This window comes from Carassius carassius, chromosome 35 (genome assembly GCF_963082965.1).
Source record: "Carassius carassius chromosome 35, fCarCar2.1, whole genome shotgun sequence".
Lineage (NCBI taxonomy): Eukaryota > Metazoa > Chordata > Actinopteri > Cypriniformes > Cyprinidae > Carassius > Carassius carassius.
The window spans coordinates 13,416,919-13,444,493 of NC_081789.1; the positions used below are offsets into that span (position 1 = coordinate 13,416,919).

The 27,575-nt window shown below is 37.5% G+C and overlaps 1 protein-coding gene across 4 annotated transcripts in view; it reads left to right on the forward strand.

The window, feature by feature from the left end:
* LOC132116002 (nuclear receptor coactivator 2) overlaps positions 1 to 27,575 on the forward strand; it is a 93,904-nt gene that overhangs the window by 36,959 nt on the left and 29,370 nt on the right. For all 4 annotated transcript variants that reach the window (XM_059524501.1, XM_059524502.1, XM_059524500.1 and 1 more), the window contains exons 3-10: positions 7,643 to 7,747; positions 8,188 to 8,360; positions 12,830 to 12,933; positions 17,534 to 17,711; positions 19,238 to 19,420; positions 24,577 to 24,678; positions 25,617 to 25,757; positions 26,292 to 26,439. In XM_059524501.1, the coding sequence (XP_059380484.1) occupies positions 7,659 to 7,747; positions 8,188 to 8,360; positions 12,830 to 12,933; positions 17,534 to 17,711; positions 19,238 to 19,420; positions 24,577 to 24,678; positions 25,617 to 25,757; positions 26,292 to 26,439 (1,118 nt within the window). In that variant the 5' untranslated portion in view covers positions 7,643 to 7,658. The remainder of the gene's footprint in view (positions 1 to 7,642; positions 7,748 to 8,187; positions 8,361 to 12,829; positions 12,934 to 17,533; positions 17,712 to 19,237; positions 19,421 to 24,576; positions 24,679 to 25,616; positions 25,758 to 26,291; positions 26,440 to 27,575) is intronic.

Consider the following 27,575-nt stretch of genomic DNA (forward strand, 5'->3'; position numbering starts at 1 on the left):
CCATTTCCATTATGAATTGAAAGAGCACATTTCTAAGAATTTGGCATGTTTCAAAGTGGATGCTATTTATTTTTATCCTGGATACTCATATTTAAGTTACCCACCTTGTTGTCAATCATTCAGCTGAGAAACTACTAAAATGTGTCTTCCCACAAATTTCCAGTGGACAAAACGATGTCATTTTAATGTGTAATTGGCTGGATAATTGATAGCCTAATTTCCCTTCACATCAAATTATCTAGGCCATCTCCCCTACTAAGGTCTATCACAGTGCATGGGGATGCGGTGGGGGCGGGGTATGATTTAAGAACCGCCCCCAATGTTCCGCCCACCGGTATAAGCCTCCGATTGGTCATCCACTAACACTTATCATCTGCATCTTTAACATACTCTAGAGCTGCTAATAGGAGTGAATGATTGAGAAATGTGTCAGTGTTCCTCATTATCTCTCTGTGCCTCCACAGTGCTGTTGATTAGTGGAGGTCTGACACGGCTCATGTTGAGCGTGGAACAGCAGCAGGCTGTTCAGAGTCTGCCTGACTGACTGGCCCTCCTTCCCTACTGCTGTAAATAATTAATGCTCCATATCAGAGCCTCCCCGGCCCCGTCGTGGGCTATGCCCTGTTTGCTGCACCAGCTGTGACCTGCTTAAAGCGCAGGGGCTTCCAGGAGCTGGTCATGCTACATTCATGTTGAACTGTTTGTGTGGCTCTAATTAGCAGAACATAACTAGGTTAAAGTAGCTGATTGTGGCCCACCTTTATGAATCATTTATTAATATTAAACAAGCCGAGCCTGTTTCATGATTTGACCCATGCAGGTTTGAACAGTAACAGACTGTTGATTAATTTTTTACTCTTTGTTTCTTTAAATGCCTTAATTCTCTTATAGATTTAAAAGGATGGAAATTGTATAGTATAGTAGTATTTATGCAAACTAGTATACAATTTTAGTCTGGCTTTCATCAGTTTTCAGTCATAACATGAAAATATTTATCGTCTCATCAATGATGGACAGAATTATAATATCAGGGCATCCCTGATTTATATTATTTATTATGATGTCTAACACTACTGCTTTATTTCTCAGCAGATTGCACATATTTCTGTGCATGCATATATTTAGAGCAATGAGGTTTATTAGACACATGTCTCTCACCAGGGGTTTTAACACAAGCCGGTCACCATACCACTAGTCATCATGGAGTTCTGTGTGGGGTATCTGGATATCAGACACCTCTGACTGTCTGCCCCTGCCTTAAGGGACACGAACATCTCTGACTCATTCTTCAGTGTATGTGGGTGATGCACGCAGCTTGCGGGACATCTGCTAACTGTAAACCTGTCAAGAGCAGTATGACACCAGTGTACAGAGTACCGTACATTAACTATGTTTTACATTATTTTTACTTGCAATATCAAAGAGAATTTGATCAACAACCCATTAAGAAAACATAATTGCTTCTAACTTAAGGGAGGAAAAGGAAGAAAGCGCCTCTTTCCTTTTCAAGCACGCCCACTCAGTAGAGATCTTATCGTCAGTCACTTCTACCCTGTGGTTTCATTACTGTGTCCTTCTAGCCTGGCGGCTGCTGACATCTCTCAATTCAGATAGACCACTTGAACACTAGTGTAGCTATTTCAGATAATATAAACATATTAGAGTATCTGCAAATATCTCGAGAAGCGATTGTTATCAGCACAGTATTAAAAGGTATTTCCGACTGTGATTTATGACTGTGCATCTCAAATAGTGGGTCATTGCCCAGAAATGGCTTGCTGGTCTGATCCCAGACAACAGGACAAATGCAACTAACCATGTAACTTTGTACAAACAGGACAGCTGAATCAATTTGCATATAAATAAATTAAAGAAAATACTTCAACTACATTAAATGCCGTAAGTCCAATCTGGTGTTGTCACTTTTGTTTGTTTGTTTTAATTTCATTTATTTATTTATTTATTTATTTGTGTTTAGCATAGTTTACATTTTTCTTAAGTTTTTTTTTTAATTGTTTTTCTTTTTTTTTCTTTTTTTTTTTTTACTTCATTTAATATTTTTTCATTTTATTTTTGTTTTAATTAGTTTTGTTCATAGTCTTATTTTAGCTATATTTATTGTAGTTTAGTATTTTTGGCAGCTATTTTGTTGTTGACATCAAAATCTAGTGTTGCCACTTTTTGTTTTTGTTTAATTTAATATTGTTTTGTGTTAGTTTTAGTGTGTTTTTGTTTTAATTTGTTTTTGTTAGTTTTATTTTTTGTTTTTGTTTTTTAGTGTTTTGTTTACTTTTCAGTTTTTGTTCTCTATTGGTTTAGTTTTATTGACATTTTAGTTTAGTTTTTTTATATTTTTTTTTAATATTTTTTTTTTTACATTTCTTGCCATGTCGTCATGTCTTTAATTGAATCACTGCTCTATAATACTGGTACCGCAGACTGATATCAAAACTGATTTACCACCATACTTGCAAACTTTGATTTCATACATCTTTCAAAAAGCTGCTTGGTGTTGCCTCTACTGTATCAGATATTTGGTATTCTTAATCTTTTGCACTTTGGTCCCCTCCATCTGTGTTAAATCCTCTTCAGCCAATCGGATTGTGTCAGTTAGCAGTAAAAGCTGATAGCATTTCAAAGCCGCCTCTGTAATCACTAGCTACCACGTCTAACGCTCGACCCCTCTCATTACGTCGATTGTCCGTGGTTTCAGTCCAAAACACCTACCTTACTGCGAGAAAGTCCCCTGCAGCCTCTGAGAAGCTGTATTAACAGTTGATTGAATTATATGTCACACGACTGAGAGAGCTAGTTATATATACCGTACTAAGGTTGTAGAGGCTGAAGTTACTCCGCTGTCTTGGTATAAAGAAAAACTGTGCACCTGACAGCTGGACGCATGAGTGTTTCATATGGTTTGAGAGTGAAACTGCATGATTATCCATACCATGATGCAAAGATACTCAGTTTTCTAATTTAGCATCTGCTCATGCTGGGTTTACACTACTTGGTTTTCAAACTCATTGGATCGCGGTTTCTCTGAAACTTCTCTTTCCCTGTATCTTGCTCTCTCATTAACTATAGGTCATTGCTGATGTCATTTCCAGTCAAAACACACTTCACACTGCAAAACTCTTTTGTACAGCTATTTAGCTTGCTAATTATTTCTTCTTTCAGATTGTGTATTTGATAATACCAGGGCCGGGACCCCAACATTAATTGACAAGAATAAGCTTAAAGGGGTGAGTAAATAATGACAGGATTTTCATTTTTGGCTGAACCAACCGTTTAAGCCACAAAGTAGCTATACTTCATTTTTGTACGCGTATGCTAATGTATGTTTGCAGTCGAACGTGTAGCCTTACAAAAAATATACTTCATTTGATAGTATGCGGCCATGCGCAAACGCATCCGTTTTTATCGGCAAACCTCCTTTAAACGCGATTGGACTAGTTTTGAGAAGCAACTGGGCAGGATTTTATTTGTGAAAACCTGGCAACCCTGATCTGAACGCACGTGCTGGAGATATACTTCTAATTACAGGAGCATCTTTACTGATGAGATGCGCATGAAAATCGCATTCAATTTTTTGCACAGCCTTAAATCCGGTCCACATATGCGCTCTAGAAAGTTTAATCTTTGTCCAGTGTCTGCTCCATATTTCTCCAGAAGTTATGACCTTTGCGTACACATGAATACCAAAGTATACTTTGGGATTTAGTCAGCCAAAACTTTATTAGTCAGTCACAGAAAAACAAAAACTGTCCATGATGGACAGATCCTAAACGTTTTATCCTTGAGGTAATTACAGTATACCGAGCAGGAAATCCAATTACCATTCATTGACCTCAAATATGGCTTATCATTTGAAACTTCAACATGTAGCAACTTTACACAGCCGCCCGCTCTAATGTTAACCTTGATAAATGTGCGCGATTAGGCTCATGTCTGTGTTTGTGCGTAGTGTAAGCTATTAGTGCGCTACTGCATAACCTGGAGGTGCCAGTGATATCACTTTCATTTTTTCTTTTACTCATAACAGCGGAAACAACTTAAAATACTAAATTTTTATTCATACAAATAAGAGTAATACATCATTAGAAACTGTAAAGTATCACTCACAAATAAAACATACAATGCTTCTTGCCTTACAGATGTGAGAAATATATCTATAGAAAGCTTGAAATGTCTACTTTTAATCGAACCCATTCAAATACTTTCTGATTTTGGAATAAAACTACTACTTGTTGACAAAGTTCTTTAGTTGGTGGCAGCCATAGATAATTCAAACGATGCGATTGTCACTCGTGTCTATTGTCAGTGATCTCTAGAAAATTCTCTGCGAGTGAAAATTGGTGGCACCAGTAAAAGTGCTTTTGACATTTAATGCTAATGCAGGCTAATAATGTTAATGCTAATAAGGCAACAGCTATGTTAACTGACATTTGTCTAATTACATTCACAACTTCAGTGGTGTCTGTCTGTTGTCCAAGGGGGCACTGAAAAGCTTCTAGACTGTGTCACAAGAAGCCGTTTGTCATCAAGATGAACAGAAGGGCCCCATGATTGACAAAGCACTTCGTAACGTTACGATTCAGATGTCTGGCTGATGAATGTCTCTCAGACCTAAAGGTTAACGCTGTCTGAAAGAATCTTTCTCTGTTTTTCCTCTAGTTAGCTGGTGTCCAGTGTCTGTAGCGTCAGCCTCATCCCTCAGAGCTGTTTGATTGGCCTCTCTGTCATTAGGTTTAAGTAGGGCACTGCAATCCAGCAGGGATTCAATACCAGCGCTCCATTCACTCCGGCTCTGACTCCCCCAGCCGGCCTACAGTGAGGCAGCAAATTACGTAAGGCAATGTGTGTGCGTCAGTTTGGCCTGAACGCAGCCCAATGTGTTGGCCTCGTGTGCTGGCCCGGGTGTCTCTCCGCCTGCTTCCCAAATACTGCAGATGAAGCCCTGAGAGAAATGAGAGAGGGGATGGATGGGGTTTTCATTAACCTCCACTGCCTGGTGTTTTAAATTAGTGCCAAATTCACCACAGGTCTCATCAACACACTGAAGTGCCTGTTTTTTTTGTTGGCGTAATATATTAGTTTGTACTTTTCAATTAGCTTTTTTTTTCTGACTCCTGTGTTTGGCTTCAGAAATGGAAATCTAGTAAATGATCTAACAATGCTTTTGAGTAGATAATGCTTAAATTGCAACGGACCATTATCATAATTCTACCTTTTTAAAATAGGTCTGCCGTTTTCAATTGTGATAATTAGCCCACATAATGCTATTTATATAATGTTTTTATTGGAACGCTGAATGCAATTTTCAACAAATTTACCCATGAGGCTGCAACCGTTTGAAAACATTTTCCATTACATTAATAGTCCTATTTATGTCAAAAAAAATTCAGCACAAACTTTAATGGATCCCAAACTTTGCATGCAGCTTTAAAAAAAAAAAAAAAAAAAAAAATATATATATATATATATATATAATATAATATAAATATATATATATATATATATATATATATATATATATATATATATATATATGCACAAATTTAGACTGTCATATTATAATAATTACACAAGAAATTAATAGTTTTATCCGGTAAGGATGCATAAAAATTTATTAAAATGAACAGTAAAGACATTTGTAAAGTTATAAATGATTTCTATGTCAAGCAAATGCTGTGGTTTTAATCTTTATTAAATTTGGTTTTGCAGTTTCCACTTTATGTAGTATATATTATATACTATTATATGTAGTACTTAATATAAAATATTATTATTGTTATATAAAATAAAAAGGTAACGTTTCATATTTATGCCTTTTTAATTTCCCCTTTTTTTTAAGTTGGATATTTTTTGGGTTGATTTACAGTCATGTATGCCTTTAAAGTTGCACACTATGATTAAAAAGCCTCATTCAATAATTTATATTGCTTCATTTTGCCCTTGTGATGGGACACATTTCGCTCTCTTTCTTTCATCATATCGAGAACAGTACTAGATGATGAAATGTACTAGTTTTCTCTCTCTCGTGGGAATTCCCAATTTTCGTTCAAGCCTGGTTCTATATAAGGCACGCAAATATGAATAGAAAGTGAAACTACATATTGTAGGATGTGTTGGAAAGATAAATGGCTGTGCTTGTGTCTGTATTTGTTGAGACTTGTTAAATGAAAATTTGCATGCTCAACAGTCTTTTTGTGCTGTACAGTATATGGCACATTGTGTTCTCTCACTCGCTGACCCCTTACTCTCTATTTCTCACTACTCGCTTACTTTCATGTTACTTCCACTTTTCTCTCTTTTCTCTCGCTCGCTCTCAGGGGACACCCATTGTCGCACAATATAATTGAATCCCTTTTTCGTTCCATTTTCTCTCATTTTCATTTCCGGAGGCCTCCTTACGCCTTCCAGCATCAACCCACATCTTCAGTATATGACCTCTGAACACAACCCCTAAGCCTTCTCACTTTTAATTATCTCTAATTAGTAATCACATTTTTCGGTCCTTGTAAAGAGCCATTTAAGACCATATTAATTGATACGAATTTATTTCTGAGGTTTTTGAAAAGCAAGCTGCCAAGATGTTTTCAGGCATTCACAGCCGAACCAAAAAAACAAACAAAAAAACGGTTCCCCAAAATCCTCAGAAATCCCTTATAGAGTAATTTCAAACTCAAGTACCTAAATGACTGATAGGCTACGTTCACACTGCAGGACTTGATGCTCAATTACGATTTTTTTTTAAAATTCGTTTTTTTTGCAAGGCCATTCACATTTCCAATTAAATGCGACCTTTTGTGATCTCCTGTGTGAGCGTGAAATGACCCAGAAGTGACCCGCATGCGCAGAAGAGTACTCAACAGCCAACGACGTCACTCATTGTTTGCGGAAGTAGCTAAACATGGATGTCAACAACAGTGTAGTCAACAGCGGAGCTCGATTAGCAATATTAAAGTTATTTAAGCAGCATCGTCCGCCATGGTTGTTGTTTATCTTCTCATTCCCGCTTACTTCAACACAGAATTATGACTTTGTAGCGTATCAATGACGTACGGGTCGGATACATGTGACCTGGCCGTTCAGACGGAGGTCGTATTTCAAAAGATCGGATACGTATCGGATTTAAGACCACATACCCAAGTGGCCTGGGTCACATTTGAAAAGATCGGATCTGTGTCGTTCAGACTGTCATGAAAAGATCAGATACAGGTCGCATAGGGGGCAAAAAAATCAGAATTGGGTCGTTTCAGCCTGCAGTGTGAACGTAGCCATAGATTCCACATGAAAATCTCTCAGAAGAGCTGTTTGGCTTGTTTGCAAATCATCAGGTGCTCAAATTTATTGCATTATGATGTTGAACTGGATGTGTTTGAACTGTTAAGCAGACCTATATCTACTGGCTTTCTCGAAGCGCAGCAGAAATAGTTGGCACACTATGTTGTTATTCAGCCTATTTAGGAGATAATTTAATATAATGACTTTTTTTATTTTTTATTATTGGTCTACCTCTTTAAATGCTACAGTGAAGCTTAAATATAAGCTAAGTGTGTTCATGTTTGTCAAGCCTACCTCCAGAGGATGAGTTTTTGAGCATTTTCTGAATCGCTTACATTGACTTTCTCTCCAACAGGTGATATGCATTGAGGATGAGTGCTGTCGGGGAAAACTCGTCGGACCCAGCCAGGTCAGAGGCTCAAAAGCGCAAGGAATGCCCTTCAGACCTCCTGGGTCCAAGGTACTTCACAGAGACACAGCATGCAAACCAGTAGACAATGAACAGCAGGTTACAGTGAACTCTGAAACTGCATTCGTTGCAGCATACACATTTTTAATTTGTATGTATAGTGGAGTAAATTTCTCTGTCTATGCTATGAACTGCTGAACTGCAATAATCTTGAGCAGGCCTCCCACCGGTGGAGCTCAGCCTAGATAATACACGTTTCTATATAAAGCCCTTTTCCACTGAGTCAGGAAACATCAGTCTGTATAATTCGTTCACAGGAAGGAGCTATGCATGCCCTCTTTATTGACAAAATTTTCTGTGCAAACTGCTGAAGATGAAAATACAACCTGTTTAAGGTTGTACAGAAGAAGCTCTGGAAACTTTTGTCTATTTCTGTTTTAAATTTGTACTTCTGCTCATTAGCCTGAATAATTTTTGGTTTCTCTTCACAGTCCCAAACGAAGCACTGAGAAACGTAACCGGGAACATGAAAATAAATACATAGAGGAGCTCGCAGAGCTGATTTTCGCGAACTTCAGTGATATCGACAACTTCAATGTTAAGCCTGACAAATGTGCAATCCTAAAGGAAACTGTCAAACAGATTCGTCAAATTAAAGAGCAAGGTAAGCAAACCAATGCACTCTTCTTTGAACTTACATTTTTACTTGTCCTATTAATCTTTAATTCAAGTATAAACCCTGAGGCTTGATGCTGAAAACATACCCTCCACATAATGTTACTTTCAGTGAGCTTTAGCATAGTCAGACATTTGCATTAGGCTAGAAGTTATTAGCAGCTAACACAATACACAAGAAGGCGTTGCAGGTTGTTTAGGAAAATATTTGACCTATCTAGAGATCTTGAGAAAGAACTTATCAAATCAGCCATCGATTCCAGATTGGCTTTTAGCAGGAGCCTTTAGATTAGCATCATGCTAACTGCAAACATGTCACTGATGTACCATGTAATGTCTCACTGCATTAAGAAAGAATACAGAAACCAAACACAAGATTTAATTAGAAGTCACAGCTTCGTTATTTTTCTGCATTTGTGTTTTAAAGTTGCATTTAGATAGGGATGTTTGACTTAAGACTCATTCATGTTTCTTTGTTGCCAAAATCATTAGCTGCAAGATTTGGATTCAGGTGCAGTTCTTGTTAACATGTTATGATTTTAGTTACTTGAAAAGTTATGGTGATAATTTTGGAAATATTATACCAGATTATATCACAAATTTCTGAGAAGAAGCTTAATTGTACCTCGAGGTCCCTCCCCTATTGAGGGACATCATATATCTCACCCTTGTTCTTTCTGTGATGAGAAATTGCTTACATAAACTTCCTGGAAATTCTTTTTTATAGCACAATCATAAATATGGACTAGTATAGATTTATATAAATCATAAGATTGGCTTGCTCCTGCAGTGTTTTTCTGCTCAAATTATCATCAGTGTTGTTTTCAACAGTTCAGACTGCGTGCTGTTTTGACCTGTGTGTGTGTGTGTGTGTGTGTGTGTGTGTGTGTGTGTGTGTGTGTGTGTGTGTGTGTGTGTCTGCATTGATTCTGGCTGGGCTGTGATGGAGATTGTTTGTGATTGTACTTAGCTCTGAGTTATGTAATGTTGAGCAATGTGATGCAAAGCTAACAGCGTTGGTCGCCGTCTGCTGCGTCGTCCCCTCCTTCACCTCCCCTTCACTACGCTCGATGCCACACGGCCACAGCATCACACACATTCGTTCCTCTTCGGAACATTAATTAAGATAGTTTATTGACAGCATTTTCATTTTTGGGCGAACTATCCTTTTAATACTCATTGAACTTATAATGATCAGTGCTAGCATTAAAAAGGTATGCTCCACCAAAAAATGTTGCCAACTCCAGACAACTCCAAACCTGTATGACTTTTTCTAACACAAAAGATGTTGAGAAGAATATTAGGAACCGATAGCCTCAAAATTTTTCAAAACCGAAAAAAGAAAATGGTCAACTAAACGGTCTAAAATCTGCCTAAAATCTTTTTGGGTTCCATAAAACAGTTTTTATTTGAATGGTCCCTTTTTAAACATTGTTTACATTTTAATAAAGACTAATGAATGTGCGAAAATTGCCGCCATGACACTAAAGTGTAGTGATTGTTGTCAGGGTGTTGTTAAAGTGTTATGAGTAGTGTTTTTTTGCGCATTACTATGTGGTTACGCAAATGCTGTTTGGATATGATATTCCTTTCCCTAGACATGACTCAGATCCTTCCTTCAGTGTGAATATATTATTATCTATCAGGTGAAAATCCTAAATCCAACTGACTAGCAAAATATTAGCACACCTTTCCTAAGTTGTGATTTGAGGTGTAGTTCACAGTAAAAATGGTGAAATATAAGTGTGAGCCCTAATAATAGTGATGCTAATATGCTAGCTACGCTAGCAAGCACGACTATTTTACTGTGGCAGTAAACAGTTTCCTTCCTCTTTGCATAGAAAGCACAATTGTTTGGACATTTACCTATAAAGGCTATTTTTAGTCTGTAGTTCATCTACTACACATTTGAAAACTGGATTGTTTAATTACATGTTTAATTTGTTCATTAGTGAGTCAGCGCCTATAAATTTAGAGACTGGAGAACACCCAGTAGATGACGAGATATGGAATTCAATTCTCCCATGGAGAGTCTTGACCTAGTATCTATGATCAGGCTGTGCACTGATTGGTTGAGAGCAGAGTTATGGGGCGGGGCTTTGAATTGTGACTAAGGCAGATTCTAAAGGCCTCAAGAAACTCCATCTGCTGTTGAAGTGAATGATATGGCCTGATTCACATTCTTTCTGGAGATAACATTGCCTTTTTCCTGTTTAATGGGGATTGGTTGACAGAAAGGAAACGGTTTTGAAATGAGAGAGGGAATGAGTTATCACTGGGCCTCTGGTGCAGCTGTGCTGGTTTACCAGTCCCTGCTGGGCACCGCAAAGACCTGCTGACACACAACATGCTCACATCCACTCATCATCAGGAATGTACGCATGCGTTGAGCAATGTGCGTCCCAGACACACACACACACACACACACACACACACACACACACACATATACGAGAAGAGCAGTGTTTGGAGCATCCCAGAACGGTCTGAGGGGGAGGCTGATGGATGGCCCTCTCTCTTTGCCATATGGCTACCCATCATGCCAGCACAGTTTGCCTCTCTATCGTGTCCTCTGCGAGACCACTGCATCCACTGATGATCCCAACCACTCTCTTTAATGGATGGGAACAGACAGGAAGATAGAATGGTCTAGGGAATTGTGGGATTGAGGATGTTTCACTGACGGCAGAAATTGTTAGTGTTATTTTAGTGTTGTCTGTTGTAATGTTTTTAATTAGCATTTATTTTATATTCATTTGTACTGATAAAATGTTGGTTGAAAATTCGTTACTATGTTCATTTATTATGTTAATCTGTTGAATTAAATTTTTTTCATAAGTTTAGTACTTGCACTTCTTTCAGTTGCAAAGGCAAAATACATTTTTTAAGTATATATATATATATATATATAGTTATATGTATATATAATGACAATGAAATTTTTCTTCTTTTCTTATTCATTACAGTAATAAAACAAAATGATTTGTGCTTACTTGTCATGAAAACAATTTCCTTTTATTTTTGGCATAATTTATTAGTTAAAGCATTGCAGAAATGTTACCCTAAAATAATGAAATAATAATATAGCATAAATTGTATTATTATTGTTGTTGTTGTTGTTGTTGTTATTTGTTTTGAAATATGAGCCAGAGGTTCACCAGTTTTCCTTCTAGATTTAGCTCCATCATAAGTGCTTTGTTTTGCAGGCGATGTTGTTTACAAATCTTGTCACTTTTTTTTTGGAGAGAGTGATTTTCTCCATTCTTTATATAATGGTTTGTTTGGAGACTGTGTGTGAGCGCATGTGTGTATTGATGGTTCCATTCACGTCCGGGCTGTTGGCTACATGACTGTTCTGTGAGGCTTCATATGCACCCATTTAGCCTGACAGCTTCTGTCTCGCACGTTGCTAAGGTCCAGATGTGTTCCATAACAACATGTCTCAACAAGCGCACGGCAGAATGAGAGCGGGAGAATGGGGTTTAAAAAGGTGCATGTGTGCAGTATGAAATTAGACGCTTTAGTGTGCAGAGAGAGAGAACTGCCCATTAAAGAAATGCTAATACGCTCAAGCTAGCAGGACCACATGAAGTGTCTTTAATGTAATTAATTTGAAAATAAAACACTTAAACTCTGCAGGATCTAATGAAGGGTTTTAGATTCTTTTATGGAAATGTTGATGTTTCCAACCGTATTCACTTGTTAGGGGAGAGAGGGTAAGCAGTGCCAATTTTTTAACTCGTCCTTTATTCAAGGAGAAAGAAGAATGAGGTACAAAAAAAGTGCCTCATAATATTCCAGGATGTCTGCTATCAACTCAAATTAGAAGAAAGTATCTCTAACTAAAGCCAATAGAAATATGAGCTTCTTAAAAAGGGTGAACAAGGGGTTAGTTGAATCATTTGGGAAACAATTTGAGCAATGTACATATTTAAATAATTTAAACGGAGAATTAGTTTTTAATAACATACTGTGGAATTTCAAAGTCTAATTTTACTTCACATTTTTGTCCATAAACCAGACATTCTGGGAAGATTTCCCCCCATTTGTCTTGCTTTTGTGCTTCCAAATGTATTCTGAGACCAATGTAATAGCGTTTTTCTGCATAAAAATATACATTATGTGTTGAGTCACTTGATTCAAGGCAAATCTTTAGTCAAATAATTTATTTGATTTTATACACTGGCAATTCACCAACATTAATAATATTTTAGACTTGTTTTGAAAAGTGGAAAATGTATTCTGACATGCAATTACAGTTTTAGATTTTTTAGTTTTTTCATGTGTGTCATAATCACAGATAGCTGTATATGATCTCCCCTTTTCCAAAACGTGATCCTAAATGATGTACAGTTTATTCACTCTTTGGTTTTCAACATAACATAGCAAAGTTATTGTGGACGGTGGTGTTGATGTTCTTTAATGGGTTCGGATCTCATTTCTTCTCTTCCTCTGCAGAAAAAGCTGCTGCAGCCAATGAGGATGAAGTGCAGAAGGCTGATGTGTCGTCGACAGGCCAAAGTGTTATTGACAAAGATGCCCTTGGACCAATGATGCTAGAGGTGGGTCTGTTGTGCTCTATTTACTAGGTTACACTGGCTCTACAGAACACGTACGAGGAAGAGACTAGCATGAAACATGGGAGACAGCGTAATAGTGAATGATTAAAAATGAGTTGTGTTAAGAATTTGGCTGTCATTTGATGTTTAAATCTCCACATTCCTCCAACTCGTTGCTGAATATAGAGCTCCAGAGCTGACAGTTGAGAAGATTTTTTGGCATGGAAAACATGCTCAAGTGTAATGATGTGTCTCTGTGGCTATGTTCTTACTGCAAGATTATTAGTGATTTTACTGTTCACATAATATCAGATTCGAGCGTGAACTGATCACATTCACAAAACTGACCTGCATGTGCAAAAGGAAGCCTGAAAATGTGTGCACAGGATAAAGATGAGGAATTAGGACTAGTTTTCATAGTTTTCGTTCAAGTTTTGTTTGTATAGAGCTTTCACCGTAATACTTACACCTACCGTCTTCACCGTCTTCCATATTAACCAACTGATGAAAGAACTACTTGTAAATGAAATCTATGGATTGACTCCTGTCACACGGAACTGTGACGAATGTCGATCTAGAGTGATTACGATACGACCACTTTAGACTGAGATTGCATTGCAAAACATCAACCTGTATTTAGTATATGGAAGTGGCCAAAAACATTTATATAATATTTAATTTTTATTTTTACTCGGTAACTGAGTAAATGTTGAAACCGTTAAAAAACATTAAAATTTTCTGTATAACTTCACATCCAACTTCAGATATGCCCTGATATAGCAGTTTTTCATTCATTGTGTGCAGAATCGTCACATTATGAAATGTTGTCCAAACCAGTGGCATGAGTTTGGGGCACAACTGTCTGTTTTTCCAACCAAATGCATCACAATCCAGTCATTATTTTTCCAATTGTGTTTGCTAACGGGTTGAGGGTGAGAAAAGGGTTCTTAAAAATACATTTTTATTTTTGGGCGAACTATTCCTTTAAATAACAGCTCGACTCTCTCCAGTGCAAATGAACAACTTCCGTTGGTCAGCCGAGCAGGCAGGACGCCCAGCTCTGAATGAATCCACCCATCCAGTCGCTCCATCTTTCTCTCACACCCTCTCCTCTTTAGGGTATTTATAGCATCTGAGGTCCTCCGTCACCGAATCAACACGAAGCGGATGCCAAATATAGCCTACGTGCTTGTGCGCTTGATCTTCCATCTGTTTGAAATGGCCGAAGGAAGGGACAATTCACACCCGCACGCTATAATGCACCTAATTAAAAACCACTTGTGACAAAATGCCAGAGTGGGGGAAACTCACCCGACTGGCCTTTTCCACCCGACACCCATAACAGCCCCTCTAGTGTCGCCCAGGCGCACACACTCGTGCACACAAACAGGCCTTGTGTACAGCTTTCGCAGTTCTGCACGGCCCCCTGCCCCAGTCAAAAACCCCATTGTTTGGTGATAGAAGCTGAAGTGTGAGCAGCCATAGGATCCACTAAAGCAGCTTTGTGTTCTTCGGAGCAGCGTGTGTCCGTTTTCAGTGTCCGCACCTCGCGATGAGTTTGGACCCAGTGTCTCCTTTGTACAGGAAGTTATGCAACCTCCCATAGCGAGACAGCAAGGCCGGGCCGGGCCCACCCAGCTCCATTCATGTTGGAATACATGTCCATCAGCACAATTTAAAGAGTTGCATAAGTTTGGCTAAATAAAGGTGGATTTGGCATTCCTCCGTGTTTACACTGCGATGTTTGCTGAATGTGCCCACCAGATGGCCACATCTAGAGCAGTGCACAAACAGAGGCTTGTGGACTTTTTTTTTTGCTCGCTCCCTCTCTCTTTTTCCATCCCTCGTTTTATCTGCTCTCTAGAGTATGTACGTTTGTTCTTAGCTTCTCTTGAGTGTTTTATTTTTTTTCCACGGCCGAGTGTTTGTGAACTAATTCTCTCTGTTAGGAAGAGGCGCTGTGTTTGTTTTGCTGATAAAAAGATTTAGAGATTATTATGCTCCGCAGCAGATTAAAGAATGATTTCCAAGCTGCTGCTCCACATTCTAAAGCAAACAGCAGCTTTTATAGCGATCGCTATAGGCCCTCAGGGGCCCGGCTGCATTCAGAGGCCTAATTGACACCATCTTGATAGGTAATGCTTGACTTCAGGCTGCGTTCTTTCAATTAAGACTCGTCAATATCATTTCTGTCACACAGTATGAAGCACTGAGATTCACAAAAGTTGTTTATTGCCGGCGCAAACAGGCAAGAAAGTTAATCTTTGTACAAAACGAATGCATTAAAGATCGCATGGATGCTTTCACCGCAAATTATTAACTATGAATGTGTGTAACTGAAGATTCGGGATTAGACGTAGATTGATTTATCAGTTTAACTGATATATTGTTTGTATTAAAGGAATAAGTACGAACCATTTTAATGTTCAAGTCATTAAGGTTCACTATTATACTGTTTTAATATTATTAATTTTAAAAGCTCTCATCAAACTCTAATCAGTTTTTCTTTCTAAGGTGTCAAAATGTTCTCATATTCTCTGATGTCTGATGAACAATAAATATCTGATATGAAACTTTTACACTGTTTTTTCCAAATCAGTTGAAAATGAAATTCAAATAGTTTTAATTTGTCATTTAAAATGCTGCAGGTTAATGTAGGAATCACAGTCTATGTACAAGTATAATATTTGGTATGAAATATGGATATTCATTTTGAGATTCAATGATTACATTTAAGTTTATTAGATCAACTTTAAGTTAGCATTAAATTATAGTTTATTCATTTCTTATTCATCTCATAGTATTCATCTTATTTTATTCCTTAAGGATACATGAAGTTGATCAGAAGTGAAAGTAAAGACTTTAACCATTTCTATAAAATAAACACCGTTATTTGAACTTTCACTTCATCAAATAATCCTGAAACAAGTATCACAAAAGTATTTATCAGCACAACTATTTTCAACATTGATAATAAGAAGTGCTTTTTGAGCACCAAATCAGCATGTTAAGATTTCTGAAGAATCATGTATATGTATATGTATATATATATATATTCCTATTTATAAGAGACCTTCACTGCACCCTTCAGGAGATGCGACATAAGCATGCACTTTAATAAAGCTGTAGCCTGTAATCTGCATTTAAAATGAGGAAAAACAGTTTCTCCACTTCCCCTGTCCCTCTGCCTGACGGTATCGCTTTGAGATGAAGCCTGCTAAAATAACCTCCTAGCTGCAACTGACTGCAACCTGCAGCTAATTACTTCATTAAAGGGGTCATATTATTTTGTGTTTTTGGTGTAATGCAATGTGAAAAAAAAACATTATTTTCTTCAATGTACATTATTGCTGCTCCTCTATGCACCGCCTATCTGAAATGTTGCCTATTGTTATAAACCGCCTATCTCATTGTTCTGAAAAGGGATGTGTACTCTGATTGGCCAGCTATGATTGGCTGAATGCCTCAAGCGTGTGATGGGAAAAATATTACACCCCTTGCCATACTGTCAGGCCGTGTCCTGGGCAGAACACCGGTGCGACAAGGCAAAATCAATAACACCTATTGTAAACGAGGCATTTGTTGCATCCAGTGGGGACATAATTACTGATTATAATTACTTATACTGTCTTTTTACGTGTTGTGATGCATATCGCGCTGCGTAAAGATAAAACCATATCTGCATTTGTGATCAGAAAAACTACAAACAACAAGCACTACTCTACACTGCTCAAAACTCATGTTTGAGTCATCAGGAAACTTCTATAAATATGTAAATGTACTTACAGACTGTGATTCAGAAGCGCCTGACTGTCCTTGCAAGTTGGAATTGCACCACTTTGTAGACATTGTAGGCTACTGGTTCAGGAAACAGTCCTCATCCTCAATGAAATGTGCTGCACACATCTGAATATTTGTGTCGAACTGTTCTGGAACAGTGTTGTAAATACAACTTAACCACTGATGGAAGCCCAAACAAAGTAGTTTCACTTTTACAACAAAACACACAGTGTCTCCACAACATGGTGACGACGGCAACAGAGAGAATAAAAGTTACGCCTTTTTTCTTTGCGTGAACATTTGGGCAGCGTTATGCAAATCCTTTCCACATCATGACGTAGACATGTGGGGGTGTGTTAGAATGAGCTGATTTAAGAGGGTGTGGTTGACTCATAACTTTTATAAAGAATATCTCTTTGGATTTGACACTATAATCTTTGCAACTTTACAGATCTTCTTTATGCACCAAGATTTTGTAACACTCCGAAGAGAAAGGAAGAATTTTAATCTCATCATATGACCTCTTTAAGGCTTACCTGAATTGAGAAACCAAAAAACTATCAGATCATTACATTTAACCTGTGGTTGCTCAAAAACCACTCGATCAATCCATGGCCATGAATTCAGACAAGGACTCCTAGATTTTCTGGACGGCATTTTTGTTTTGTTTCTGCTGGATATCGAATCTTCCCTATTGTATGGTTATGCTTTTAGATAGAGCAAGGATGTGTACTTTAGCCTTTGGGCTCTTAATATAATAATAATATTGGTGTTAGCTGCGCATGTGTCCACAGTACTAATAGGCTCTGTATTTCTCCTCCAGGCCTTAGATGGGTTCTTCTTTGTGGTGAACATGGAGGGGAACATCGTGTTTGTGTCAGAGAATGTGACGCAGTACCTGCGGTATAATCAGGAAGAGCTGATGAATACCAGTGTTTACAGCATCCTGCATGTAGGAGACCATAACGAATTCATCAAAAACCTCCTGCCCAAGTCACATGGTGAGACTCTATTTTCCATTCATGGTTTCCTTCCTATCTAGAAATTTTCATTTTGTTTGCACTTCTAGCACCTCTTCTTTTCAGGAACGACTTGTTCCTCAATACTCAAGTGTGAGCAGTTACATTTTACACCCTGCGATTATATTAATCAGATTGAGCATTAAGAACTGGGATTTACAGAGAGGAATATCAGAATATCCTCCTCCCTCAGTTGCGGCAGATGGGAAGCTCACCCACAGAGGTGAAAGAGAGGAAAGTTTCAGGCTTAGAAACCAAATCATTATTGGTTTATTTTATTAATTACTTGCCCTGTCACAAGGATTGTTTTAACAATGTCCTCACTACCTTTCTGGGCCTTGAATGTGGTAGTTACGTTGCTGTCTATGCAGGATCAGAAAGCTCTCTGGTTTCATCAAAAATATCTTAATTTGTATTCCGAAGATAAATGAAGGTCTTACGGGTTTGAAATCAGATGAGGGTGAGTAATTAATGACAGAATTTTCATTTTTGGGTGAACTATCCCTTTAAGAGGTGTTTACACTAGCTAGCTTAACATACACATATTTCAATGATATCTCGAAAGAATACAGTATGAAAATGTTCAAAATGTATTACCAACATAATTGCTCACTTGAGGTGTATGACATTTTTTATTTAGTTAAGAAGACTTTTGTGTAAACTAATATGGAAACTTGTTTCCGAAATAAATTCCTAGATGTGCCAAAAAAGGTAATTATTTTACAGTGAGAGTTAGTAATGTAAAGCACCATTAGAGTCTGTTGGCAATGAGATCAAATTTATATAAAAAAATATAAAAATATGCACTAATTTATTTTGTTTTCTTGAAGTTGCGATGAAACCGAAGTAGTGACAAATCTTTTCTTCTATGTTGCGATGTCTAAGTGTAACGAATTATCAAAAAAGAAAAAATGCAAAACAGGGACTGTTGTTCGGATTTTAAGATATGATCATTGAAGTTGAGCTTGCAGTGAAATATGGAGAAATTAAGTGATTGGAAATGCCCTGTATCAATTCCTGTTTCACCATAATATTGAGTTATAACATATTCATTACCATTACAATGTCAAAAAAAGTAAATGTTATAAAATATGTAATTTTGAATTAGTTTTAATTTATTTCAGTAATTGGTTTACAAAAAGATCTTTGACATGCACATGGGATTGAAACGCTGTTTTATACACACATTGTTTTTGCAAATTTCTTATTTTTTGCATACATGCGACATGAGTGCCAGGCGGATCATGTGCACACTCCCATTGGAAGTCACGGAGTTAGTGCACTTTTTTTATATATATATATATATAAACTTAAATTTTTGTCTCATTGTCAACAGTCTCTCATGTCGCTTCACATCGCCAACTCTCATTGAAAATGAATAACTTCCAGTCCCTTGCCGCTGTAAATCACCGTCAGTGTGAACATCCCTTTATTCAGTAAGGAAAAGTTAGGGAATGCTGGTTCAGATGAGTGACCGTGAGTGATGTCTCTTCTCCTCCCTCCCACAGTGAATGGAGTGCCGTGGTCCAGCGAGAATCCTCGGCGGAACAGCCACACCTTCAACTGCCGCATGCTCGTGAACCCTCACAGCGAGGCCGAAGAGACGCAGGATCACGAGGCACAGCAGAAATATGAGACTATGCAGTGTTTTGCTGTGTCTGAACCAAAGTCCATCAAGGAGGAGGGAGAAGGTGAGCCACGGTTTCTTAAAACACACTTAAGCCACATGACCGGTACTGAAACTCTAGATTTAATGCTTCAAAGCAGAGCAGGAGGCTTCGGCCAAACAAAGTGACTGCTCCCCTTTCATAGAGCCGGGTGTTCATTTGTCAAGTGTCCCACAAACAAGCGGATTTGAAACTATTGTTTTCAATAGACTTTTGTATCCAGTGGATGAGAAATTATGTCTTTATCTACAGTTGTCATTTGTTGCCACCATTCAAAAGTTTGGGATTGGTAAGATTTTTTTTATGTTTTTGAAGGAAGTCTTTTATACTCATCTATGCTGCATTTATTTGATTTAAAACCGTAAATTATTAATAATTGTATTTATTATTATAAATATTTAATACAGCTGTGCTGCTTTATATTTTGTGGGACCCCACAGAAAATAGACAAATTAAATGAAAGAAACTTCATAAATAGGGATGCAATTGAGCTTGGGCCTGACGATACAATATTACTTTGGTTTATTGGCTATAACAATAAGTATTTATTGTCTTTTTTTGTAACTTTGTTGCTTTGTATAGCGAGTGCTGAGTATAAATAATACGGCTGATTATCAAAGTCATAATATCACTAAAAACCCCTTGCAGTTTACCACACTGTACAGTGAAGGTCCTTTATGGACTTACACATAACTTATTCAGAATTTGTCGCCAAATAAAAATTATTTGAATGTGTGTTGAACTTGCTAGGAATGGCGTTCCAAAAATTCTAGGTAGTCTTGTTTGTTGCAATTAGGTATGGAAGCCTGTTTTTGCCATTTGAATAAAAAAAAAATGTAAAGGGTAATACAAACTCGCATTTGCGAAAAAAAAAAAAAAAAACATCAGAATTGAGAGTTTTTATCTCACAATTCTGACTTTTTTAACATCTTGCTATTCTGACATTTTTCTCAGAATTGCATAATATAAACTTAAAATTGCAAGTTATAAATTAAGAATAGCGGTATATAAGCTTGCAGTTGCGAGAAATAATGTCAGAACTGCAATATAAAAACTTGCAATTTAGACTTTTTCTGAGAAAACCAGAATTGCGAGATATAAATGGAGTAATTTTTTTCTTGAAAGTTGAAAAAAAATTTTTTACTTTTGTATCATGTAATACTGACTTTATATCTCACAAATTTGAGTTTCTATCACGCAATTATGAGAAAAAAAGCCAGAACTGTAAGTTTGTTTCACAATTCTGACTTCATAACTCGCAATTGCGAGAAAAAAAGAATTATGAGATAAAGTTGTTGTTTTTTATTATTTAGTGGCAAAAACATTAGTGACTTCCATACATTAAGATATTAATTCGGTGTTGTAAAATATACCAAAGTCTTTTCATTTGTTCACCTCAAATCTTAAGGTGTCATCCATATGAGGACAACTGTAAGTATTCATAGTCTCTTTAAGTTTCAGTTGCTCTTCTAATGTGGAAGCAACACTTTTGCTTCTACTTTCACTTTTTCACTTTTGCTTCAACTACTTCTCTCAGCTAATATCCTCTAATAAGAAAAACCCCAAATTCTTGTTTGATACCATTAATTCTATTGTTTCGCCATCTGTTTCTCCAATTGCGGTGCTCTCTCTGTCAAAAAGTAATGTATTCCTTATCTTATTTGTTGAGAAAATTAAGGATATCAGAGCTAGCATTTCACCTCATTCTGCATACAAGGCTTGCACTTTTGCTCTTTCCCATCCATGTTTCTCCTTTAAACTAGTGACATTACATGATGTTACCACTCTGCTAGATAAGTTGAAGCCCTCTTATGTCCATAGTGATGTTCTCCCGATTTCGCTGTTTAAGCAGGTTTTTGATAGTATTGGCCCCTGTGTTGTAGAAATGATCAATACTTCTCTTTTAACTGGTGTGGTTCCTGACTTTTTTAAACATGCTATTGTTGAACCTGTTCTTAAAAAGCCCAGTTTAGACCCATTGCAACCCATTAATTATAGGCCTATATCTAAACTCCATTTCATGGCTAAGATTCTAGAGAAAGTGGTAGCAGAGCAGCTTACTACTTTCTTAGAGATAAATTATATTTTTGACAAATATCAGTCAGGGTTTCGTAAAAAACATTCTACGGAAACTGCACTGGTGAAAGTTTCAAGTGATATTTTGATGTTAGCTGATTCTGGGAAGCATACAGTGTTAGTTTTACTGGACCTTACATCTGCCTTTGACACTATTGATCACAATATTATGCTTAATAAACTTCATGATCTATTAGGGGTATCTGGATCAGTTTTAAAATGGTTTTCATCTTACCTTACCGGTAGAAGTTTTAGTGTTTTTATAAATCAGATCTTGTCAGATACTGCAGGTTTGTCGAGTGGTGTTCCTCAGGGTTCTGTCCTGGGACCGATTCTTTTCCTTCTGTATATACTTCCTCTAGGACAGATAATCAGCCAGTTTCAGGATGTCTCTTATCACTTGTATGCAGATGACATTCAGTTATACTGTTCTTTTAAGCCCACTGAGTTATATAAACTGTCATCTTTAATCAACTGTTTGAGTAAGATCAAGCAGTGGCTAAATGATAATTTTTTAATACTGAACTCAGCCAAGACTGAAACTTTAATCATTGTCCCTGAGCAGAGCATCCCTCAGATAAAACAACATATCGGTGCCTTAGGTTCGTCTGTTCTGCCAAGTCTCAGGAGCTTAGGTGTTGTTTTTGATGCGACCATGTCTCTGGAGAAACACTCGAAGCAACTTATTAAAAACTGTTTCTTTCAATTAAGGAACATTTCTAAGATAAGAGTCTTGGTGTCAAAGGCCGAGTTGGAGATGATCATTCATGCTTTTATTTTGTCTCGTTTAGACTATTGTAACAGTCTTTTTATTTGCCTTAATAAGAAGGATCTTTGTCGTCTCCAGACTGTCCAAAATTCTGCTGCTAGGCTTTTAACCCACACGAGTAAAAGGGCACATATTACTCCTATTTTAGCTTCACTTCATTGGCTACCAGTGAAATTTAGAATGCACTTTAAAATTTTGGTTCTAACTTTTAGAACTTTACAAGGACAGGCTACATACATCTCTGACCTGATACAGCTGCGTACGTCCTCACATAGTCTGAGATCAACAGGCCAGAGATTTTTAGTTGCCTCCCTTACACATTTTAAAACTAGAGGGGACCGTTCGTTTCAAGTTGTGGCACCTCGGTTGTGGAACGCTTTGCCTCCTTCCATACGCTGCTTGGATTGTGTGGAAAGTTTTAAAACCCAGTTGAAAACTCTTCTTTTTAAAGAGCCTTTTAACTAGACTGTAGGGTGGCTAGGCTGGTCTTATGTGTACTTCTGTTTATTTTGATTATGTGCTGTAATGTATTTATAAGTGTTGTGTATTCTACCTATTGTTGTGAAGCACTTTGGGATTTTTATCTGTGAAATGTGCTATACAAATAAATTTTACTTACTTACTTACTTACTTGGTGATGACAGTTGTTCATGACGTGAGAAAAATGAGTCTTTCATTTACTGTAAAATAAGGCGTAAAGGCGACAGCAGAGCTCGTGGAACGTGCCTCTGCGTCCTGCAAGAGAAATGTTTCGTTCTGTGATTCATTTGCTCTTTTCTCTCCTCCTCTTCCACCTCTCCGAGTCACCCAGAGTTCAGGGTGCTTTTGAGACCCACTTCTCTACTGGATCGTGTAGGCTTTGGTTTTGGCCCTGGCTGGAGTTTAGGAGTGTGTGTGTGTGTGTGTGTGTGTGTGTGTGTGTGTGTGTGTGTGTGTGTGTAACAGCGAGTGTAAGGTAATGAGAGATGTTTAATGTTGGTCTTCCTCTCTCTCTCTCTCTCTCCCTCACATGCACACACATACTGTTTAATTTTTGCTGGGTACTGCTGGTGTGTTGAGTGATGGAGCGTCTCTCTTTATGGCCCATCGTGTTAGCTGTGTGCCAGCTGCTCTTTCAGCAAGCCAGCTCAACCTGGCGCTGGATACAGAGGAGATGTGTATGAGGAAAGGGGTATCAGAGATAGTTTATTGCAGAGACAGTGAAGCTTGGGTCTTTATGCAGATTAAAGTGAAGACCACCCAAGGGGCCGTGTGTTTGCATGTAAAGGCCTGTTCACATCAATTTGATGTAAACATCAAAAAGTAGAACATGTTAGCAACACCAGAATGCATTCATGAACTGTAGTCGGATTCACAAGAACTCAGTTGACACAATAACGAGACGTCATTTAAAAAAAAAAAAAAAAAAACCTCTTAAACAGAAGTTACAGTTTTGAATCAGTCTGACAGATCCTTCACTGAATCAGTCAGAGTGGTTGCTGAATCAATGTCTGACTCACTGAATGAATGGTCAGCTTTGACCTTGTGGTGTCCATCTTGAAATGAAGCAAGTACTAAAATGTTTCCATTTCAGTGTTTTTTAAAATGTAGTATATTCCTACGATGGCAAAGCTGAATTTTCACCAGCCATTACTCCAGTGTTTAATGTTACACGATCCTTCAGAAAACATTTGAATATGCCGATTTACTGCTCAAGAAAAGTTTGTTGTTGTTGTTATTATTATCAGTGTTGAAAACAGTCGTGCACCTTAATATTTCTGTAAAGTTCGTGATGCATTTTTCCAAGATTTTTAATTAACAGAAATAAAAAACAAAACAAAAAAACAAATAGAGATATTTTGTAACATTATAATTGTTACGAAATTTTTATAAACTTTGAGTCTTAGTTAAATTAAAGTATTAATATCTGTAAAGAAAAAAAATGCATCCTCATGTGTCCTTGGACGTATCATGCGTGTTATTACTAGTGGTTTTCTTGTTAATTGTGTCTTGTTTATCATTTTTGCGTCTGATGTGTCAGACTGTTGGAGACATTATGATTCTCTTGTGATCTTTTTGTGGGTGGGTGAGGGATGACTTTTCTAACTTCATCTCCATGGGAGCAGCACAGCAGGGTCAGCCTCCACAATGACACACAAACGAAAGGTCACGTTCCATCATATCACCCCACGCTCCACTCCGCACCGCCCCCTCAACACACACAAACACACAGAACCTATGCTTCATCATTCATAAGCATCCTCTGAAACGCTTTATTAATCTGTTATGACTGATCTGATCTTTTTCTCTCTCTCTCTCTCTCTCTCTCTCTCTCTCTCTCTCTCTCTGAATGTAGATTTCCAGTCGTGTCTGATCTGCGTAGCGCGGAGAGTTCCCATGAAAGAGAGACCAATGCTCCCCACGCACGAAAGCTTCACCACCCGCCAAGACCTCCAAGGTAACCATGCCAACGCCACCCCTCTCTCCGCTTACACTCTTCAAAGGGTGTTCACATCACGGTTAACACTCATCTCAATGCACAGCCCCTCGTTTAAAACACCATTTACTGACTTTAACCCTGAAAGACTGTTTAGTGACATAAATATGACTTGGCACCCAGGGATTCTGCATGATTCATGTGGTTCCATTTTTATTGTTGAAATATAGGGCTGGGTACTAGTAACTGATTACATGCTATCTGAATTACAGAAAATCTGTTTCCAAAAATTAAGTACTTGTACTTCGATTAAACTAAAATATTACATATTTAGTCTCTCAAACACATTAAAATGCACAAATTCACGTTATTTCTGATTTACATGTAATGCATGTATTCCCGAAAACTTGATTTTTTGATTACGATTGTGTATCAGATAACTATAATTTGATTTAAATTGTTTTTTAGTTATTTATTTATTCTTTTCTTCAGAATCTCTTGGTTTAAATTCAGCCCCCTTCATTTGATTAGTAATGAGGTTTATGTGCCATTCTGGTCATTCGTGAACAGGGGAACGCGAGTCGTTTCACAGTGCAACTGTAACTCTGTCTGTCCTCCGAATTATGAGTATGTTAAACATACTATAGGCATTTATACAGTGAGGTCTCACATGTCTCATGGGAACATCAAGAGTTTTTTACCGTCACACCAACCACACCTTTTGTTACGTTCTGATGTGGCTGGCTACTTGATGGAAACTCCCAGTTTGCCATTTATTGTAACTGAGTGATTACAGTGCTGAAATGTCTGTCATTTTTTATTGTCGTTTTTTTTTTATATTCCTTAGTCATGTTGCCTATGGGTTTGCTCTAAATCCATAACCCTAAGTATTAAACCTTTACAGCTTGCAGCAGACAAAAACAAGCTATATTGCTTATTGCTGTACTGTGTGTTTGTAGGTAAGATCACCTCCCTGGACACCAGTCTGTTACGAGCCTCTATGAAACCAGGCTGGGAAGACTTGGTGAGGAGATGCATTCAGCGCTTTCACCTCCAGAACGATGGAGACATGTCATTCGCCAAGAGGCATCAGCAAGAAGGTACTGAGCGCATGAATCCACTTCAAACATGCTGTCATTCTGGCTACTGTATTGTGCAAACAAGGACTAGGTTTTTTTTTTTACAGTAACTACCTATATTCTGAATTCCATAATGATTTTAACACGCCTTGTTTTTGGCTTCCATCGGCAAACCAGTTTTACACACTCCTTGTGTCATGATGTCATAGATCTATAGTTGGTATTGTCATAAATATGTATATAAGACATTACTGTTAAACATTACTATTAAATACATCAAGGTTTTTCGTATTGTAACAAATACAGAATACTTGGGTTGTGTGAAAACAGGATAGTAATGCATGCGGTATCTTTACTGGAAAGTTCTTTTTTTTAGGAATTGTATGGGTTTATATTTAGAAGAGACTCTTGTCAAGACATGTCTGACTATCTTGGCTGACTAAAAATCTTAGTATTCTTGTGAATGCAATTTAAATGTTTATTGTTCCTCAGTGTACATATGGTTTTTTAATTTAATTTTTTTTAAATTTTGATCATGTGGGTGTTGTTTTGCAGTGCTAAGGAATGGGCAGGCGTTCAGTCCCATCTACCGGTTTTCCCTGTCTGACGGGACCATCGTCTCCGCTCACACCAAGAGCAAACTGGTTCGGTCACCTGCTACCAACGAGCCACAGCTCTACATGTCACTGCACATTTTACAAAGGTACCCACTACCCAGCCGCACAGCTCACTACGAGTGTCTGCACTTGAGTTGTTTTGTCTCTGATTATGTCTGAATCTGTGTTTTTCATGTAAACGCAATGATGTATTTTATCAGCTACTCGCATGACTAAAGTGTGTGAGTCATTTTTGACCCTCTTCTCACTGTTTCTTGTTCGATTCGGCTCTGTATGTGAGCATTCAGTCGAAACGCACACTTTCTGGTCCTGACTAGCCCAGTTAATGACCATACATATACTGAAATCTCACTGTCATGTGAGAACATCCGACCGTGTTTTCCCAGAGGCCGATGCTGGTCTCTAAACATTCCATCAGAACCAAGAATAACACGACTCCCTCGACTCCCACAGCTACACATTGGCAAACAAGCTTTTTCTCCCTTGATAATTCCTCAGAATTTGATTGCTGGCTTAATTAAGTAGAGAGTGATTGGGAGAGTAATAAAAGAATAGTTCACCCAAAAATGAAAATGTTGTTCCAAACATTTTTTAGTCTTGTAGGACATGAAAGAAGATGAAGTTGAAGTTGAAGTTGAACATAAAAGAAATATTTTGAAGAATGCTGGTAATCATACACTTCATGGTCCCCATTGACTTCCATAGTATTTCTTTCCCTACTTTAGAGGTTAATGTGGACCAAAAACGGTTTGGTTCTTTAAAATATCTTCTTTTGTGTTCAACGTACGAAAGAAACTTATACAGGTTTGGAATGACATAAAATGTTCATTTTTGGTTCAATTCACTATAAATCACCCCTTATTTTTCATGAGAGCACATGGGAGGTATAACAATGTCCAATTTGTGAACAAGTCATTCTTTGAGGTGAATCATTAGTTTATAGCTATCATATGACTTCATAAAACTTATGACAGCACTCATAATTTATATAGAACACTTTTATGATGCTTTACACATTTTTTTTACCTTTAAAGCATCAGTCCCTAGTCATTGTCATTGCACGGAAAAGAGCAGCTAGGATATTCTTCAGAATTTCTCCTTTTCTGTTCCACAAAATAAATTAATGCAAGTTTGGAACAAAATAAATATGAATAAATTACAGGTAAGTATTTTTTTTTTCACCGTTTCAAATAAAATAAAATCATTTGGAGTGTATGGCTTA